Source organism: Clarias gariepinus, chromosome 5, assembly GCF_024256425.1.
Source record: "Clarias gariepinus isolate MV-2021 ecotype Netherlands chromosome 5, CGAR_prim_01v2, whole genome shotgun sequence".
NCBI lineage: Eukaryota > Metazoa > Chordata > Actinopteri > Siluriformes > Clariidae > Clarias > Clarias gariepinus.
Window position 1 is genome coordinate 22,445,980 of NC_071104.1, and position 20,108 is coordinate 22,466,087.

Here is a 20,108-nt window from a genome sequence, read left to right on the forward strand (position 1 = left end):
TAAAAGGAGGACACTTCCAAATCACTAGCCCTGTTCATTCAAGCAAGCCTTTGTTCATGGTGCTCTTTCCTTAACCTACTACACATACACACACACACACACACACATTCTCACTTACACACACGCACACGCACACCCATATGTGAAATGCATATTCAGTTATAAAATTTGTGGAGCTAAGTAAGACATAAGGAATTTAAATTCATTTATTTAATTTACTTATGCCCTGATGCATTCGAATCTTTCTTCATCATCCCTTTAATGTTTTCACATCAGAAATCTGGAGGAAGGGCAATCAAGACACGGCAGATAAAAAAAATTATCTGCCTGAATTATGTTTATTATCTGTGTGGTAATGGGCATATGGAGTATCTCCCTTTGCTGTTGGCAGTTATTGTTGGCACAATAGATTGACAGACAATACGTCACAGGCTTATAGATCTCTACCCAACACACGGCTTGGTTATCTTGCTTTCATTTGGCATAGAAGGAACACAATAGCCTGAAGCAGGTTATTTGGACTCGAATGGGAAGTTTTATGGCTGGTGTTTGCGTACTGCTTCTGTGTGAAAATAATTCCTCTGGTATCAGTCACGGCCATGTCTGACAGTCAGCGTACATTAAAAGTGACCAGCACAATCCCTGAACCCTTGGCTGACTCTGCTTTGCTTTTGTCTGCTGGAGAGATTTATCAGTAGCAGAGGATTCCGTGTGGTCCAGCGTCTCCAGAGGAACGGTGGGCCGCGAGTGGCACAAAAAGGGGCGGCCATAAACCTGCCACAATGGGGGATTAGGTGGTGGCCAAAGCAGGGCTCCTATTGTGCTGCCTTCTGTCTGAGAGCTGTACATTCCGCACAATAGAGCCAAGAAGGAGGACCGAAACTCAGGCAAAGAGAAACACATTCCAAAAGGCTTTGAAAACTATGCTAATAGGCTTAGTTGTTACAAAGCTATTTCCCTCTTTCTTTGGCTCCCACTCCTCATCTGCTCAATTTGCTGCAGGCATCATGGTGGCTTATTGAGACATGTCAGGGGATTTCAGTGAAACGCTGTCCTAAAATTACTGACTGACCCAGTCATATTCAACAGCTTGGGGAAAAATTATGTGGAAAAGGTTGCAGAACTCTTTTTAGCTTTGTGCTGTCACAAATCTTTGTGTGTAAAAATGTGTGTGTGCATGTGTGTACCTCTGTGGAGGCAGGGACATGCCCTCTACTTCAAACAAAATGATAGTCAGCCTTTATGTAAAAACCTTTATTTTCTATCGTTTTTGACTTGCTATCATTATAAGGGCTGTAAATATTTGAATCACAGAATCAGTTTCAATTAATGAAATCAACCAGGGCAATAATCAAAAATCTATTATAGGGAGATAATAGATTTTAATGCATTATATTACATTATAAACTGATTTGACTGGTTTCAAAATCAGCTTTTACCAGAAAATGACAGACTTTACCTGAAGTGTAACTGATTGAATACACCAGCAAGCTGAGTTATTGACTTGTAACTATGCTTTATAAAATACTACCCTGCATTCTGAATAAATTTGGTCACACATCAGATTATACATATACAAGTTTGAATCATATATTCCTCTGATCATCATTTTCAAGTATCACATCATAACCGTGAGAACTCATATAGTATTATATTGAATGCATTTTTCCATCAAATTCATGGGTATCTTAATTCCATCCTAACTTTAGATTACACATCAGGTTGTCATGTTTTGTGTGAGGGTTTTTCTTCATGTCTAACTAACAATTTCCAAATTCTGTGAACCCAGACAGAGGAGGTGCTTTTGCACAAATTCCTGCTTTTTAACAGTGGCATGGTAGAGTATTTTGAGCAACAAGATATTCATTCTTTATAAATCAACAAAATAAACCTGTCACTTTTGGGGGAAAAAGTTATGATGGCAAGTGAAAGCTGTTTGAAGCAAACAGGACATCGACTCATTTTAGTATCTCATTTATCTTTAGTATCTGCTTTATGGTTAGAGTTGCAGAGTTTATGGTCAAGAGTCTATCTCAGGAGCACTGAGCATGCATTACTCTCTGCGCACTCGTATGTGTGTGTGTGTGTGTGTGCATGTGACAGAAGGAGAGAGAGAGAGTGATTGTCAGCCTGTGTCTTGGTGCTCTTTGAATGTAAGCCGACCCCTTACTGCTTCTCCTACTCGTTTATGGTCTGTACACACAGGCAGCTGGAGAACACAAAGCTAAGCTTTGCAGAAAGCATATACTCTTGACCTTAAGTGCAAAAATAATAGTACCAAAATGCCCCAAAAATAATATCTTGGTCACTGTGGGTCTTGCTGCTCTATTGCCTTAGAACTTTAAACAATTAAAGTCCACCGGGGCATTTCTAGAGCAAATATAGTGTATGACACTGTGAAACTGAACGATTAATCCACCTGCACTTTTTTCATCACCATAAACTGTACACAGCCTATATGCGGGCCTGAGATCAGGCATCATCTTTACTAATTAGTCTACAGTAACCAGATTCAGATTTATTTCTTATTAAAAATCACAGTTTTGAATTGTATTTGTATTTATATGACATTTTAACTGTTTGTATCTTGTCAATGTGTTTTTCTGTCTGCAACTTTGCGTTTATCTGTCTGCAAATGTGCGTCTTTCCTGCGGCAAGGCCACTGGCTGATGTGACAATGTGTAAATGGAAAAAACTGCCTAACAGAGATGTCATCAGGAAGGAGGTGAGAATGAGAGAGTGTTAGGGAGAGAGGAAGAGAGATAGAGAGAGAGAGAGTAAAAGTGGCTTGACATTAGTATTTAGATATTAGACAGGAAATAGTCTAAATAGAGTGGCTGCATAGTTCAGGGAGCATTTGTAAGATAACACAGAGCAGAGCTTTAAGCTCATCAGTACCAGTACCATGCATCCCACTGATGCTTTAATAGGAGATCAAAATGTTTATTGTTGCCCTTGATGCAGCATATTCACGACAGCCGAAGCTAATCAAAATGAAACACTCTGAAACATATTGTGAGTGTACCGTGCCAAGCTCTGAATGAGGGGGCTGTTGAACAGACGCTTTCTGTGGTGCCTCTTCAGTCCCAGATTGGTGTTTGTGCTGGTAACTATAAGGTAATGGTACTAGAGTAGAGGCTTATTCATTTCAAAATGGCCTCAAAGAGTCTCTTCACATTTGGAGCTTCACTTTAGAAAATTGGCCCTGTGTTCTGGACTGCCTAATTAAGCAATCTGATCCTGGACTCATTTGAATGAGAAAGGCGTCTGATGAGCAGCTCTGGGAAGGTGTGGGCATGGGAGCAGCATTGTAGCTCACAAGAGAAAGAAGGAAGGAAACACATGTTTGAAAGTATAAACAGTCCCTGAAGCATAGTGCAAATTACTATGCTAATATCCATCACAAATGCAGTAGGTTTAGATGCCTCATACTGCATGCGCTGCCTCTGTGACTATGCACTGTTACTTCCATTGTGGAATAGGCTTTGCAAGAAACAGATCAGATCTTGATAATGGTCAGGTCTTAAAACGAGATAAAGAGAAGGTAAAGCGTCCAGGTGGTGTGAAAGTCTGCTTGATCTTGTGGGAAAGAAGAGAAGAAAAACCACACTATGGAATCAGGAAATCATTTGTTTAGTGAAGGCTCTGGATGTGGCTCTCTTTTGGCAGGACTGCAGTGAGGCAGAACTGCTCCGACCTCTCATTTCACCATGATAGAAAGCTCCACTCTCCCCCTCCAATACACTTTCCAATCTGGATGTGTTCCTTTTTTTTGACCTGCTCTTGCTGTCAGGATGTATTTTACTGTGTCAGGTTTTTTCCTTGGTCAAGAATGTAGCCAATCAGGAATTAAAAAAAAAAAAAAAAACACTATAATTTAGTAAAGCCAAAGATATTATTTACACTGGGGAAAGGTGAAAACCTTTTCTATCAAAACTGTGTCCTGCTATTGGGGTGTCCAACTGATATGGGATGTCACTAGAGTTGTTTACAAGGCAGTGTGTATTGATTCAGGGTGAGGTAGGCTCATTCTTCTCTGAGAGTGCTATTGTACAGGCTCCAGGACAAACAGAGACTCGCTGACGAGCTCTGATCACATTTCAGGCCACTTTCAGTGCTACAGCTGGGCTCTCCTGTGCACAAGCAGTTACAAATGGCCCACTCAGTGGGAGATTGAGAGTGCAAGGCTAAGCATTCGGATCTGTGATTTATGTGCGTATGTCTCTGCGTGAATGTATGTGGTTTGCATTGTGGGGGCATTTGGCTGCGGGTTTTTCCATAACATTCTGTAGCTTTTATTTAGTCGATGTAAATGGGGAGGAGAGAGAAAAATAGAGTTTGGGACTGCGATTACTGTATTTACCACTTAGACTCACTCATCGGCATGGGTGCTAGATATCAGGATATCTGCTTATCTTTTAACAAAGCATGGGGCTTTTTGGCTTAGTTTCAACATTGCAGAAATACTAAACTAACATAAAGAAAATGTGATCTGCAGTTCATCTAATTTTATAAAACATTTTCTGCTAGACAGAGCGGCATGCAGTGGTGCTGTATCCAAAATCCGAATTCAGGATTAAAATAAAATTAAATTAAAAATCAGTGGCTAAATATCAGAAGGCAGTAGGGAGTATGTACAGTGCAGTATTGTACTGTGTAGTGAGTAGACACAGTGAATAGGTTTCGTAATACTTTATGTAGAGCATTTGTATAAATGAATAAATGAACAAATAAATTAATTAATAAATGGAGCTTTATATCAGCAGTAAATATATACAGTACTATAATATAGTTGTGGTACTTCCTTTAGCCACTAAAAATAAATTATTTAAAAGGGAATGAACCTCAGGCAGATGATACAAACTGATGTTTGCTATGTTTCATTGTCCAGTAAAAAAAAAAACTCTAACCAGATGCATAATCATGTCTATTGCCTCTGATTAATGAATAATTTGGACTGTTTCTAGCAACAGTCATACACTGATCAGACATAACAAGAAAACCTAATGCCCAATAATTTGTGTTCCGTGTCCCGCTGGGCCATGGTATCCAGCACCAGCCACATATTGTTTAAGTGCTGAAAGTTGCGAGGTATCACCTCCATAGAGCAAACATGTTTGTCCTGCACATCCCATGGATGCTCGATCAGATTGAGATCTAGGAAATCTAAAGACCAAATCAACAACTTGTTATGGCTTACTAGTGTATGTCCCAAAAAAAGCTTGCCTGATACCTGGACAAGTATGGGGGAAACAGATGGTTATGTGATACAGGTGAAAACAAATGTGACAGTTAATTTACAAGGCACTGTCAGACTCGCTGGCAGAAAAGCACTGAAAGACAACGATTAAATTCTTTTTAGTAGTACCTAACAGACGTTGATCATAGTTAGAGGTCATTAGAGCAGAGACTTCAGGAGAGCTCTGGAGGTGTTCAGGGTTGTTATGAAGCAATTAATACTAACCATGAAACCCGTGTGAGTGCTTTAATTATATTTATTATTTTTCCTAATGTACTAGAATGCAGTCAGGCACAGCATGGTGTCCACAAATGACCTTTACTTTGAGCTATTATTTAAAAATAGTAATTCAAAGCCCCTGGACGAAAATAGTCCCCTAACTTCCAGAAGTCTCATTGCCGAAAAGAATTGTTTATACTTAATTATTTCATGGTTTCATGTTTCCTCAGAATATTCCTTCTTCTTCTTTACCGTAAAGCAGATAATCACTCAACACTTTAATTATAGATGAAGGTATTTTGTGACAGCAGTGAATTGAGTAATCGATCATATTTGCTTAATGTCCAGATTTTTCATTTTGTGGCCTGTGAAGCTGAAGCAGACTTACAGGAAATGTCTCTTTTTGAATCACCACAGCAGAAACTTGCAGTTTGTGAGTGGCACTTGGAGTGGGGATTCTGACCTGGTCTTTGTTCGCCAGTCCCCAGGGAAAGAGCATCTACAGCCCTCGACTGAGACAGATTCAGTTTCACAGGCAATTAGTCTGAACAGGAGCTCCTGAATGAATGCATTTGTTCCCTATAGCCTCCCAGTCATTGTGAGCTACTGTAGGGTTGTAACAGTAAACGTATCCAGCCAGCACTTTCTGCCGTGCCATATTGATTGATGTGGAGCTGTTGACTAGCTCAAGTTCCCTTTGTCACATCCATAGCTTGTGTGATTTTATTGCAAGGTTTTATTTATCGTGCACTTTCTGTACAAGTAAATGTGCAGTGTGCACAAATTATTTTCAACCCCCAGATGAAGATAATGTATGCAGTCACCATTTAGACATCATATATAATGATCAGACATACTGTATATAATAGATAAAATACTATTATGTGTATGACTGAGCAGAATGTATGCACAGTATTTAGACTGCAATGCACAGTCAACAATGTCTTACAACTATGTTATATCAAAGACATACTTATTTAAAGACACTTACTACATATCAACGATGGGCGAAATAATATAATCTGTCATATCCTAATTAAGCACCACTCCTCAGAGAGTGTCGGTGTGTCCTGATGAAGACTGAGTATGTATGTAAAGTGTTGAAAAAGCCCAGGATGAGAAATCACCTCTGTGGCTCTCCAAAGTCACCCCCCTCTTCCCAGCCTGTTAAACTGGAAGCCAGCTTCAGTGTCTCCTCATAGCACATGTGCAATCAATAATAGCACCTTTCCCTCTTTCTCACACGCACACACACATTCGTGCACATATTTCTAAGTGAGGTTGTTCACTCACTTCCAACCAACAAGCGAGGAAGACAGTCTCACTTCTATTTCACCACACACTCTGCACACTTAGACAGGGATCGCAGGAACAGCCAAGGACTTTGTGTGATGTAAAGGAAGTGGAGGCCACACTCTGGTTAATGTCATTCATACCCTATCACTTCACTACATATAAAAGTTGTGAGAGATGAGAGGGACATGTCACTAGGAATGATTGCCTTTTAAGCTTCCATTAAAGAGCTGTCCAGGAGAAGGACTACCATGATGGAAGCAAAGCACCTATTTTTTTCTTTGACATATAGTTCCAGTGGCCTCATAAGTAGGGTCGCTTGTTTGTGTCATTTCTATTTTAAGGCATTTGATCAGTTTGATCCCGTTTCCTGTGTACTCTTGTAACACTTTCAAGGTTAAGAACTAAATATATTAAGTCATGTTCATGTTTGTCTTAAGTGGCACAATCTTGTAGTGTCTTCCAGCTTATCAGTCTGTGTGTTTATCTCATTTGTGACTTTGTGTTTCCCAACTTGCCAAGGAAGCATCGTGACACATTTGATTTCTCCTAACTCGGACTAATAGGTATCACTGATTTTTTTTTTTTTTTGTCCGCCAGGTTTTTTTTTTTTTTCACAGTGGCTGTTGTATTCTCTAAGGGGCAGTAGGTTAACGTAAACCTGATTTCTCATATATCACACAGCCTTATGCCTCCCTGGTCTGCTCACACTGCAGAGCCACTACAGAGAAAAATCATTTCACATGCTCAGTAACGCTATAGAACTGCGAGTGCCGGACAATGTGTAACAACTGTCACCAGTCTGCTAGTGACAATCATACCCAAGAGAGTCTTGTATTATGTGTTCAAATGATCTTGTACTGCACTCCCGGAGAGCTATAATTCAACCACGCTGCTGTAAATTCTAGAGAGGAGCTATGAAGTGCAATTGAGAAAAAAAGTCTTCCTGCAGACTTAAAAGTGTTGGTTCGCCACCAATATCAAGTGACAAGTATTGAACCTGCAAAAAGAAAGGAGTGGAATGCAGATGCTTGAGCCCCTGTAATTAGCAGGCTTGTCGTAATTTTTACCCCTTCATTATGTATAATGGAATGGGATTCTCGTGAATAGGAGCAGATGAGCTGCTGAGCACAATTTAATACCAGAGATATTTAAAGAGAGCTTTCTTTTTTTTCCATTTTAAGAGGTATATTTGCATAATTCATGCAACATCTCCTGGACGTGTCACTAAAGGGATAGAGTAGCAGCACATTTTTAAATATGTTTTATCACCAGGCTTCAGTCTGGCACACAACCCCCCCCCCCCCCTTCTTCTTAAAAGAAAAACCCATTCTCATCCTCATTCTCCTCACACACATTCACTCTCCATGCTCTGAGTGTTTTGGGTTGGTTTAAGTCAGTCTTTTCAGTGCATCCACTGATGGATATTGTCATGTGAAATCATCCGGTCCATTAAAGGTGGCAGCGTGGTAATGAGGTAATGGATGACTCTGTTGGTTAAAGTCTTTACGCATTCTAATTTGTCTTCTGCTCATGTTTGTCTCCGCAGCTTGCCGGCCTGGATTCTATAAGGCTTCGTCTGGGAATATGAAGTGTTCAAAGTGTCCCCCTCACAGCTATACCCACAAAGAGGGGGCTGTGCACTGCAGCTGTGAGAAGAACTACTTCCGTGCAGATGGAGACTCTTTGTCAGTGGCCTGCACCCGTATGTATTCATAACGGCACTATTACCAGGGTCTCTTTTTAATTATATTTAAATAAAAATTTAAACTGCTCCACAAGACTGCTGGGGGTTTGCATGCTGTGGGGTGCTGGGTGGGTCGTCCACGGATCAGCCTTGTTTGTCCAGTGCATGGCTCTTTGCCTGCTGGGTCTCATGCATGGTGGGCTGAGGTGCACTGGGTCCTGAGGTACACTGGTGCAAAGTCCACCCTTTACCATGATGTCAGGACCAGAGATGTTCATATGAACTATGTCACATAAGTAGTTATGAATTGGCTTGTGCACACTTGTTTCTCCCAGGCCATTAATCTCCCAGAGCCTGCACTACCGAGCGAGTCCATCCTGTTTTATAGACGAAGCAACAGATGTTATACAGCCACTTTCATACATTTCTGCATGTGTCATTCCATCGCACCTTATCTATAATTCATGCCATTGCATAAAAAATGTGGCAAAAGTGATTTTTTTCTTTTTTGTGGCAAGGTCTAAATTATTTTTTTTTATGTTACATCTTAAGTAGACATGTAATGCTGATAAATATAATTTATAATTGTGGCAACAAGAGCTGTTCTAACAGTTTGTTTTTACCTAAGAACATGTTGTTCATTTCCATTTTAGACATTTGATGCTGTGATAATTTAAATAAGACTGTTTTTTATTTAAAAAAAAACATTTTTTTCTCTTCTATTTAGCAACTCCATGGCTAAAATGACGTTATATGATGAAGGAAGTGAAGCAGCGTGTATGAGACATAGGACATACATAAAGACATACAGTAATAGAGACATTTATCTAGTCGGAATCTCCACAGATTCTAGGAAGGTATTCAGAGTAGAATAGATTAAATTGGTTTTGAGAACAGCACAGCAATTAAATTTAAAGTCATTTTCTGATATTATCTTGTGTTTTTTTAATGCAAAAAGCATTTAATGACTTTTAGATATTTTATATAGTTACATATAATATTTCTTAAGTACTGTAGCTCACACACAGTAGCTATATAGTACAGATATAATTATTAATCACTACTAAATATTTATGTGTTAGGATGCCAGCAAGAAACTGTGTTTATTCATGGTCAGACATAACAAAGGTCTACATATTTATGCCTGTATTTAGTATATAAAAAAAGATCTGTTTATTTCTACCCGTCTCCTTTTTATGATCCCATAAAACTTGTATTTTCAATAGCATAAATCCTTGACGTGAGGAAAAGGCCTGCAGTAGAAAGGAACGGATGTTACATATCTGGTACATTAATCAATACCATGCACACCATTTACCTCTCAGCACCACACAAACCGCCCTCATATGTCACACTCTCAAAGTCACAGGCTCAGATTGTGTGGTGGCTCAGTGTTGTGGTAGCACTGCTAATTTAAGTCTATAGTGGCCCTGAATGCCACATTCACACCTCAGTGAGCACAGAGCTGAGCTGCTTGTCAGAAGGTGTGTGTGTGTGTGTGTGTGTGTGTGTGTGTGTGTGTGTGTGTGTGTGTGTGTGTGTGTGAGTGTGTGTGACTGTGTGTAAAATGGATAGCTTACTCGAACACACCTTAGATGCTCCTGCTGGCAGACCAGCCAGTCTGTTAACGTTAAATGGCACAAAGTAATTTATATTATTAAGTCTACATCAAAGGATGCTGTGGTCTGGCAAAGATGTTAACCTGTAACTGAATTCCACATTTCCCCTGACCTGTAAGGAGATGAGATTGTTTATGGTTGTGGTCTGTATCGACTTTGATATTATTCAATTGTTTTTCTATAGAAAGGAATGTTTAAGTATGTTTGCCGTGCTTCGTTAAAAGAAATTATTTTATACCGTATAATAGGTCCTGGGTACATTCCTGGGTAAAAATCATTTTAACTATGCAAGCACTTCTGTCATCTCTGTAGTTCACTTCATGATTGATCTTAAATGCTGACTTACGGCGGTTAAAATGGATATGACTTACATAATCCTGAAGCATATTTGTGCATGGGAGTCCCCTTTGTGCAACAAGACTTTACTTAATGCAATGTTGAATCCTTTCCTTATTCTTTATCTTTTGAGGGATTTTAGGAGATCTCGGTCAAAGTTAAGTAGACAGCACTTGGTACAACTGTGCTCTGTGTAAATTCTTCATGTCAAATCAAACGACCAACCGCTAGTTTTTATCTTGAAACATAATCCCCTCTTAACCCTCCGCACACTTACTCACATCTTTAGAGCAGAGCCAGGAGCAATTTAGCTTTGTTTGACGTCTGGACAGATTCGGTGTCTTGCTCCATGCCTTATCCTCAGATTTCATTTCAAATTGCTCTTATGATCATATGGAAAGAGCACTGAGTCCCAGTCAAATGTCTAGCCCTGTTTTGGTAGTCTGCTTTTGCAATCAGATGAACTCGGACTGCCTGCATGTTATCCCCACTTCCTTTTTTATTACAACAAGTCTTTAAAATTAGCATTGCAATGCTTTCTGAACATACTCATAAAATCTGAAGTAATGCGATAACATGAAAAGACCTGTAAGAAAAAGCGTTAGGCATTAAGGGCACGTCAACTTAAAAATTGCATATGTTTGCGAAAACTTATAAGATGTAAGGGCAATTGTAAAGTCTTTACTGAAAAATATTTTACCCACATGCCTACTTTAAAAAAAATATATTTTTTTTTAGGTCCCCCGTCTGCTCCTAGGAACGTAATCTCAGTCATCAACGAGACGTCAGTGATCCTGGATTGGAGTTGGCCAGAAGACACAGGTGGCAGGAAGGACTTGATGTTTAAAGTAGTGTGTAAGCGTTGTTTGGCTGGGTCTAAACAATGCGAGCCGTGCAGGGGGGCTGTGCGTTTCCTCCCGCGTGCTTCAGGCCTCGTGAACACCACAGTGACTGTGGCTGATTTGCTGGCACACACCAACTATACATTTGAGATTGAGGCAGAGAATGGAGTTTCATCTCTGGCCCCTGCAATGCGCCAGTATGCCAGCGTCACTATAACAACCAACCAAGCAGGTAAGGCTGTCTTTCGATCACCTCTTTCTAAGCTCAAAAAGCCAGGGGATTTAGAAGAGTTGATTGACATAATAAACAATTACAGGCATCCAATAGATGATACGCTGTGTTAGGCACATTCACATTAAGTATCTTCTAGATAGTAAAAAAAAATATATAAATATAAATATATATATATATATATGTTTAAATAACCTTGGAAGAATGTTGTGCCCCAAAATGTATTCATAAAGGAGATTGACAAAGACAATTCAGTTGACAAAGATAATTTCCTGGCAGTCATGTGCAACAAAGCTAAGCTCCATTTGGAGAGAAAAAAAAATACATTTAATATCTTAGCTTGTTTTTGATCTTCCTGTTCTTGAAACTTTCTGCGTTATTTAAACGTATTGAGCATGTCTGTCTAAAGGTGCTGGTGGACTCCAGTCAGACAGCATGAAGGTCATGATTCCTCAGGTTACTATAAAGTCAGAATCAAGGGCCATCTGCCTTCCATTCCATTAGGGTTTCCTCTCGAAAGATGAGCAGTTGTGCTTTTGAGCCATATGAGGTCTTGGCTTCTGTCTCTGCTGTCAGTTCTGCTCTAACTTTAAAGTGATAGGTGCAGAAACTGGTAGATGATTTAGCTCAAGCTTTAGAACTGAGGTTACAGACACTGGAGCTTGGAGCCATAAAACAGTAGGTAGAGGGCTACTGTAGATCAAAGGCTAAGGATTGATAGTTTTGCACCATTTTACCACAGGGAACTGTTTCAACTCCTAAACCTTATAAAAACACTACATTGATGGAGAAGAGACTGTAGACATACTTGATATAATGTTTAGTCTGTGCAGTATCAGCTTCTGCTCCATAGTAATTAGCCTAAATAATAAGGTTAAAGTTATTGCAGCAATTATGAAATGACAAAAGCACAAGTGCTATTATTATTTACGTAAGACAGTCTGATTTTATTTAAATTTTAGAACAAACATTTTGTGATTTGAGTTTTCATTTTGATATTTCCTTGTCAAAACTGATTGCATTTTGTCATTGTGGTTTTAACTTCCTTCATGTTGTCACAGCTGTTATCTATTAACAGAATGATTGCCAGACACTGATGCTTTGAGAAAAGCTTTAGGTCTTCAACAAGTCAGGCAGTAAATAAACCTCTGGCCCTTAAATTATATGATGGAAAACGTAGAGGACACTAAGTGTGACCTAAATTAACTTAAGATAGTTTTCGGAGACAGAGTCAATTTATTCAAGAGTGCTGATATGCAGAGGTTACGAGTTCCAGAGAGCAATGAAACTTCATCTATACCAATACAGCTACTTTAAATGTTGGCTTTGTGTTTCTACCACAAATCTACCCTCACTTTGACTCTCACATTAAAAAGATTTTCTCTGTTCCATTCTACTGCAACTGCCTTTGCTCTCAAGCACAGATGAACTGCTTAGCTAAAATGTTCTCTCACTTTTGGCTTCTGTGATCTCAGTGTAAACAGTGGATATAAATGCGTATTTCATTTGATCTTTGGGGTCGTTTGGAGAGTTCGAAACAAGCAACCCCTTTCACCGTAGCACTACTCCCTCGACCTTGGACAAACACTGCAGCTCCATTTATTGTCTTATAAAATCCGAATGAAAGCAAGCGAGAGAGACGTGTGAATGTCCAGTCAAATGCTCCCACTCTGCAGCTGCACTCCTCGTAGGAGAGCATATTTACGAGGTCTTACGGGGATGTCAGCGCAGACCTTTTCATGTAAACACAACTAGCATGTGCGGCGCAGCCCTGGGGAGACAGCACATGCCCTCTGTGTTAGGACAGTGATCTCCTCTTGGCCTACAAAAACTTTTAAATGTTTGTGTTCTGCCATTTTGACAGGGTGTCGTCAGACAAACCACGGCCTCATGCTCATTCCTGCCAGCACAGGATGTAGAATTTCAACAAAACTGATGACAATAGGAGAGCTGGAGCGAAATGTGACATCCTTTTGCCATTATTTAATATAGTTGGATTGCACTTTCTGAGACAAAGACTTTAGCTATAGCTATACTAGAGTGCTGTGAGATAAATCCGCAGGAACCAGGGGAGCAGAGACAAAAAAAAGAGTTCAATAGAGAAGTCCCAACCATATCCATATTGAGAGTGTTTACCATAAGACAATTTAAAACCCATGTGGAGGACATTTGGTGATTTAGTAATCTGCTGATTCTCAGTGCAATGCCTGCTTTTTACAAAGATTATTTACAAATGTTTATTTCTGAAGCATTTTGTTACACAGTTTAGGGGGGGGCTCTGGCCCTACCTTTAAATGGCACTGGTCCTGTGCTTTGGATTTTAATCCAACAGTGGTTGTTGGCAAGGTGATTCATCACTGTGTTTTTGTAACTGAATCTTTACTCTGCTGCCTACATGGGCTACATTATAGATGGGTCTCTTCCTTTTTTAATTGGTCTGAAAAATTTGTGGCGTTTTGGATGCTGAAGTGCCTAACAGGAAGCTGGGAAAGATGTACAATAGTTCATACACCATAAATCTTGCTTACCATAAACTCCATAAACTGTGGTACCTATAAAACTTCACTAATACCTTATCAGAACTGTGTGTGGGAGTACAAGGAGCAGACTAGGTCCATCTGGATTCGTTACCAGTAAAAGAGATTCCAAATGGGAGGAAAATCAAAACTATGTAATCACAGTCAAGAAAAACCTTGAACATTTCAAAGAACAACATGTTTTTTCCTGTGGTCTAATAAAATTAAAACATGGGCCAGTCAAATGCCTCCATGGCTTCATTGCTGCCTTGCAATTAGAGAGCTGTAAAACTGAAAAAGAATGCAAGCGAACCACTGAGTAGAAGGGAGGGATAGAACTTTGACTTGAATTATGATCACATATTGGGACCATGTGAAGTACTAAAGCAAAAGAACATATAAGAAAAAAAAACATATAAGAGATTGATCAGACCAGAAAATGCTTGCTAGACCTGAACAGACAGGAGCCTTGTTTATAGTGATAAACCAGACTAACTAAGCATCAGACTTTAAAACTTTAAAACTGGCCTTTAATAAAGAAAACACAATTAGGTCACCCAAAATCACTTCACAGCAGGCTTAAGGTAGTTGAAGCAAAATCGCTGAACTTTCTGTGAACTGTGGATGTAATGAAGTCAGAAGCAGAGTGGAAGAAGCTAATCCTCTTTCTCATCCTCACTCTCTATCTCACTTTATTTCTTTCTCTCCCTGCAGCTCCATCCCAGGTCACAGTCATCAGAAAAGACAGAACATCCCGAAACAGCATCTCACTATCCTGGCTGGAGCCAGAAAGACCCAATGGTATTATCTTGGACTACGAGGTCAAGTACTATGAGAAGGTGGGGGCAGTTTAATCGCTTTTGACTCTGGACATTTAAGACTAATAGCATTTAACCTAGGGCTAAGTCTTTCTCTGTGGCCTTTTTCATGGAGATTAAGAAGTGTATTTTTTTCATCTAACTTTTAAAAGATATATGCAGTGGCACGATTTATTAACATTTTTTTTCTGGTGAGTGTGATGTTTTAATTCAAATCATTCAGTCATTAATGAATGAATTTATTCATTATACTCTTCTTTACATTGGTCGCATTCTTCATTACCGAATTAATCCTGTGTCATGATGTGAAGGACAAAAAACAACACTGAATCAGTCAGTAACAAATATTTTTTTAGATGTGAGCCTCATAAATTCTTTTTTTCATAAGAAGCAGTGATACTGTATTAATATTACTTTTCTGTTATAGAATGATATGAACACTACTTATCTTTGTGCTAAACACGCAGGTTCTCTCATGGTAGAAAGGAAAAATGAACCGTAAGTCATGCTCTCCTGTCGTAAGTGAGTTTAGTCAGACTCCATCCAGGTTTGCTGCAGCTGCTGTGTGATTAATGAAGCGTACAGGGATTTGGCCGTGATTGATTTAATATGCGGAATAGCAGGGTAAGCTTTGTTGCCCCACATCATTGTTGCCGCTGAGAGCCTTCTAAGGGTCAGTGTTCAGTGGAGCTCTTTCATGCTGTCAGACACTGTGATATCTTCGACTCCTGCATGAAGTGGGTAATGTGTCCCTCAGGCTGCAGGAAACGGGGCTCCAGCTTTGGCACTTAATTGGACCCTGACATTGTGTGTCTCTCCCAAACTGGCAGGGAATCTGAGGGTGTGAAAAAAAGGCCTAGTTTCTCAAATGGCAATGAGCCAGAATTTTCCCACAGAAACAACATTTCATAGTCTATTGAGTAAATGACTTGATTCTATGACCACATAGTAACATTCACATGCATGTAAAATATGCACTAAATTGCACACAGGCTTCTGTTGTCTTCAACTGTGGATAAAAAGCAGAAAAGATCTTCGCTTTTGCTATCAGACTCCTGAATGATGTTAAATACAGCCTTACAAAACTATTCACCAACACTTGGTTTTAACCAACACTATCTGTTATTGAGCTTTTACAATAATACCAGACCTTTTTGTGTGTAGGCTGTTGAGCTAAGCAGCTACAAAAATGTTTCAGCTATACTAATAACACAGTTCATTCCACTGGCAAAAAGGAGAGCTGTTGAGGTGTGACTGACTCCTCTGCTTCCTACAGAGGACCTTTGTAAAACGCCTTTTAGTGTGATCAGCCAAACTCCAAATCTCAGCCTGTGAAATGCTGCAGGTTAGCCATAATCTCCTTATTTGTAACCAAAGCCATCTCATCTGGGGCTAGTTTCACTGACACATTTACACTCTGAGGCCCCTGAAATCCATGTCTTCTTTGACCCTGGGTGGCATGGTATCTTCCTTCTACAATCAGATCTATTGTATCTCCTCACTGATTCTGTTAATTACACATGCTGCCGAGGGATCGTTTCAAAAGCGGGGTTTAGGTTGTCCAAATCCTACACAACTGGGTCTGCCATGTGGAAAAGCAAAGGAATACCCCTGGTAGGCCTTATAGTGCCCTTGATCCAGGCTGGCAGAGGATAACAGAGTGCCCCTTACCCTTCTAAGAAATACACAAACACACCCACTGAGAGAGGAAAGGGGCCTTCAAATCTGTTCACAGGGCTTACTGACTCACAGTAACCACAGTAACACCAAGAGTCCTCAGTATTAAGCCTACAAAAGAGCTCTGAATTCATTAAGTGAGTTTTCAAAGAAAAAAAAAAGAACAACAGAATGATCACACTGTATAATGGTGCATACTGTAATAAGCCATAAATAAACAGTGTTAAATGTTCCCCTAAACTGCATTGAAGATGTATGTTTATTGAAAAAATGCAGCGTCCTGTAGAAAACAGGTCACGCGAACCTTTGCAAAAAAAAAAAAAGTCCAATGCTTCGTGGGTGCTAAATGCCCATATGGTAGAGTGGTAATCACTAAGGCTTAGAAAATTTCATTTACAGCATTTTGCATGAGTAAAAATGTGCAAATTTCTTAACACCTTGCAGTGTGCAAGCTAATTTACGAACACCGTCTACAGAGATTTGTGTCTTGTCTTTTTTACGTTTGCCTCAGTAAATATGCATTCTGAGGCGTTTCTATCTAAAAGCGAAAGTATAGGGTGGCATCTATGCAAATAGGTTAATTACCACCTACTGTGCAATTTACTAAGCTTGAAAGTCACTAGAGGAACAGCAAAATGTGTACTTCATTTGTGTTTGTAGTAAAACAAGGGGCTTAGTGTACAGTATGTAACATTTAATGTCCTTGAATCAAAATATCTTACCCTTTGAACTTTTTCAATATGTCATCCAAATATGGCCAAGATAGAACATAGGGCTTTTTAGTCCTCATAATCAAACCAAGGCAAATGGTGAAAACACACATTTGTGGTCATTTTTTATCATTTTAATCTGAGAGTTAAAGAAAATTTGGATTATTTTTTAAGGTTGTAGAGAAGGAATGCTTTTTGACATAAATTTAATATTTACATAGTTTTTCTTTCAACTGAAGCTGAAGCTTTTTTTTCCCAGATTGGAGTATTTAGATTGTCAGGGTAGAACATGACAGGCATATTAAATTCCACCAATAGCCTACACACTGAGAAGTAACAACTGCAAGCCCCAGTGTGTGGAAGTAGCCACAGAGACATATGGTAAGAATACTTCCAGTATAGACCGTTTGGGCACACCTGTATATAATTTTCAGGGAATCATATGGTGTCATGAGCAGTGAACAGTGACAACCTGTGAAAAGATTTACGACTCAAACGAACGCACATACAATAAGATGCAGGGTATTGGTTTCATCTTCTCAGTGAATTTAAGTGCTTGCTAAATCATAAAACCCGATGCACTCCATATGAAGTTTCAGAGCATTTCTCGCCATTATTCCTTTATAAATGTTGGATAGCTTTCAGTGTTTCCCACAGGTCTGAAACATACTTGTGGCGGTAGCCAGCAGAATGGTCCGTCATTACCTGCCAGCTTAAAAACGGTCTGTTGCATACAACAAAACAAAAAATACATATGAGCTTCAACACAATGTTTTGATTTATTTTATATTTCTATTAATTTCACATTTTAGAGATCTAAATTACTAACGCTCCCCTCCAGTCTCCACCCATACGTGAAGACTAAGTAGAAGTAAAGAAATTAAGAACTAAACACTCTCTGTGTACAAAGATAGCACTGTTTGTCACAGCACTTAATTTTTCATGTGTTTTTCAAAAAAGAGCCCCAACACCTGCACATATCGCAATGCCTTGTTAATTGATCACCAATGGTCAATATATTTTGGCAGCCCGTCCAAGCATATAGTACTAAATGTGTAGGAAACACTGGCTTTGTTTTTTGCTGGTGCTGAAGTCCAAGATCTGATATTTGGAGGTGTATGCACATATTGTATAATATGGGAGCTCGGGGTACAAATAAATTTTTACAATTTGAAACAGTTTACAATTACAATAACACAAGGAAAGTAGCTTGAGAACAAATGAACTTCTTCTAAGGGATTAGAGATGTTATGACACCTAAAGGCTGATGGAGTAAGAGGGAAATTATGAGATTTTGACTGAGTTTGCTGTTAACAGTGAATCATTTTTCTGTCTAAAGTAAATGGATTAAAGTGCCACACCCTGTTTGTTCCACTGATCTCACTTAACCCCACCAGAGGCACATCTGGAAATAATAGATATAAAGGAAAAATGTCCCATAAATCCATTGAAGGTTTTTAGGGTTAAATAGAGGATCATTGCACCTTAGAAGTTTTTAGAAAAGCCATAAAGATGAAGGTGGTCTTTTATCAAATTCAGTAACGAATACTGCACTCTGGAATATACCTAATTATGAATACTCATTTTTGGACCTGAAGAATAACCCAATCTGACTCTGTTTAACCTTCAGCAAGTACAATAACTCCCTTCAGGCAATACAATCAGCCCTGATTAGTGATGAAGTCAGAGTTGCTCAGACATGCTGTTTGTACCTGTATCTATTTTATGTTAAGATGCCTGTCTTTCATTTTCTTGTTTTTCTCTCTCCCTTATTTCCTGAAGCAAGAACAAGAAACCAGCTACACCATCCTGAGATGCAAGGGCACCAATGTGACTCTGAAAGGATTGAAACCTGATACCAGATACCTGCTGCAGATTAGAGCTCGTACTGCTGCGGGTTATGGCAGCAGCAGCCGCAAGTTTGAATTTGAGACCAGCCCAGACTGTAAGCACAGACTGATTCTCAACCTCAATATTCCTACAATAATTAAGCATTACCTGCTCCATTTACAGACTCATGGAGGATTATACAAATTCTGTCCAATCAGTCAAACTAAATTAAAGTTTAATGTTTCGGTATTTAATATAATTAAGGATCATTTTAGGATTAGATCCACTTTATCTAAACTAATTTTTTATGGCAACATAGTTGTTAAAATCCCTTCTTCCAGTGTAATGGTTAAAACAACTTAATGGCCCTGTAGATGTAAGTTGATTTTTATCTTGAAGATAAGTGTGTAAGTTGTACGCCTAAGTCTTACAGAAGGCAGGCATGTTCTGTCATTTTTTATATCAGGAAATTATCTGCATTTAGCACGGCATGTGTATTTGATACACTATATATCCTGTTATCAGAGCAGAACCTCTCTTTTCTCTGTACTCGTCTCACTAATGAAACATTTATAGGAAATCAATGGATGGTCATGGAATGGAATGATATAGTACATTCAGGAGGCACTTTTCTATCTCCAGGTTACTGAGCTGGTCATGCCTCTATCGAACTGCACATGCATAGCAAATGTAAAATGATGGCATAGCTCCCCTGAGATGAGAGCTCCCATTATTCATTTGTTAATCTGAGCAAAAAGCGTTCTATATTTGGGATTTGGAGAATCAGTCACCGGCTTTCCTGTGCTTTAGCTCACAGTCTAGAGGCTTGTCAGTATTCACAGCTTATTTAAAGAAATGATTGCACCTGCAGAGTAGATTTGATGTGGTAATTTGTAAAATGAGTCCATTTTAAGAAATAGATGATGATGCATGATGATGACAAATCTGTTTTAAGGCATATAATACTCTGCTTTAGACTAAAGAAAGTTCCTGTTCCTGTCAGGTTTTTTTTATTAGGTTAATTTTTTTTTACTTTGCCCTATGCATAAATAAAGGCCACGTAAATCCTAACAAAGTAATCCTTTGCTTC

At 39.1% G+C, this 20,108-nt stretch overlaps 1 protein-coding gene across 4 annotated transcripts in view; it reads left to right on the top strand.

The window, feature by feature from the left end:
* Positions 1–20,108, top strand: part of epha3 (eph receptor A3) — a 76,304-nt gene that overhangs the window by 38,589 nt on the left and 17,607 nt on the right. For all 4 annotated transcript variants that reach the window (XM_053496231.1, XM_053496232.1, XM_053496233.1 and 1 more), the window contains exons 4-7: positions 8,301–8,456; positions 11,132–11,467; positions 14,698–14,822; positions 18,971–19,133. In XM_053496231.1, coding sequence (XP_053352206.1) covers positions 8,301–8,456; positions 11,132–11,467; positions 14,698–14,822; positions 18,971–19,133 — 780 coding nt within the window. The remainder of the gene's footprint in view (positions 1–8,300; positions 8,457–11,131; positions 11,468–14,697; positions 14,823–18,970; positions 19,134–20,108) is intronic.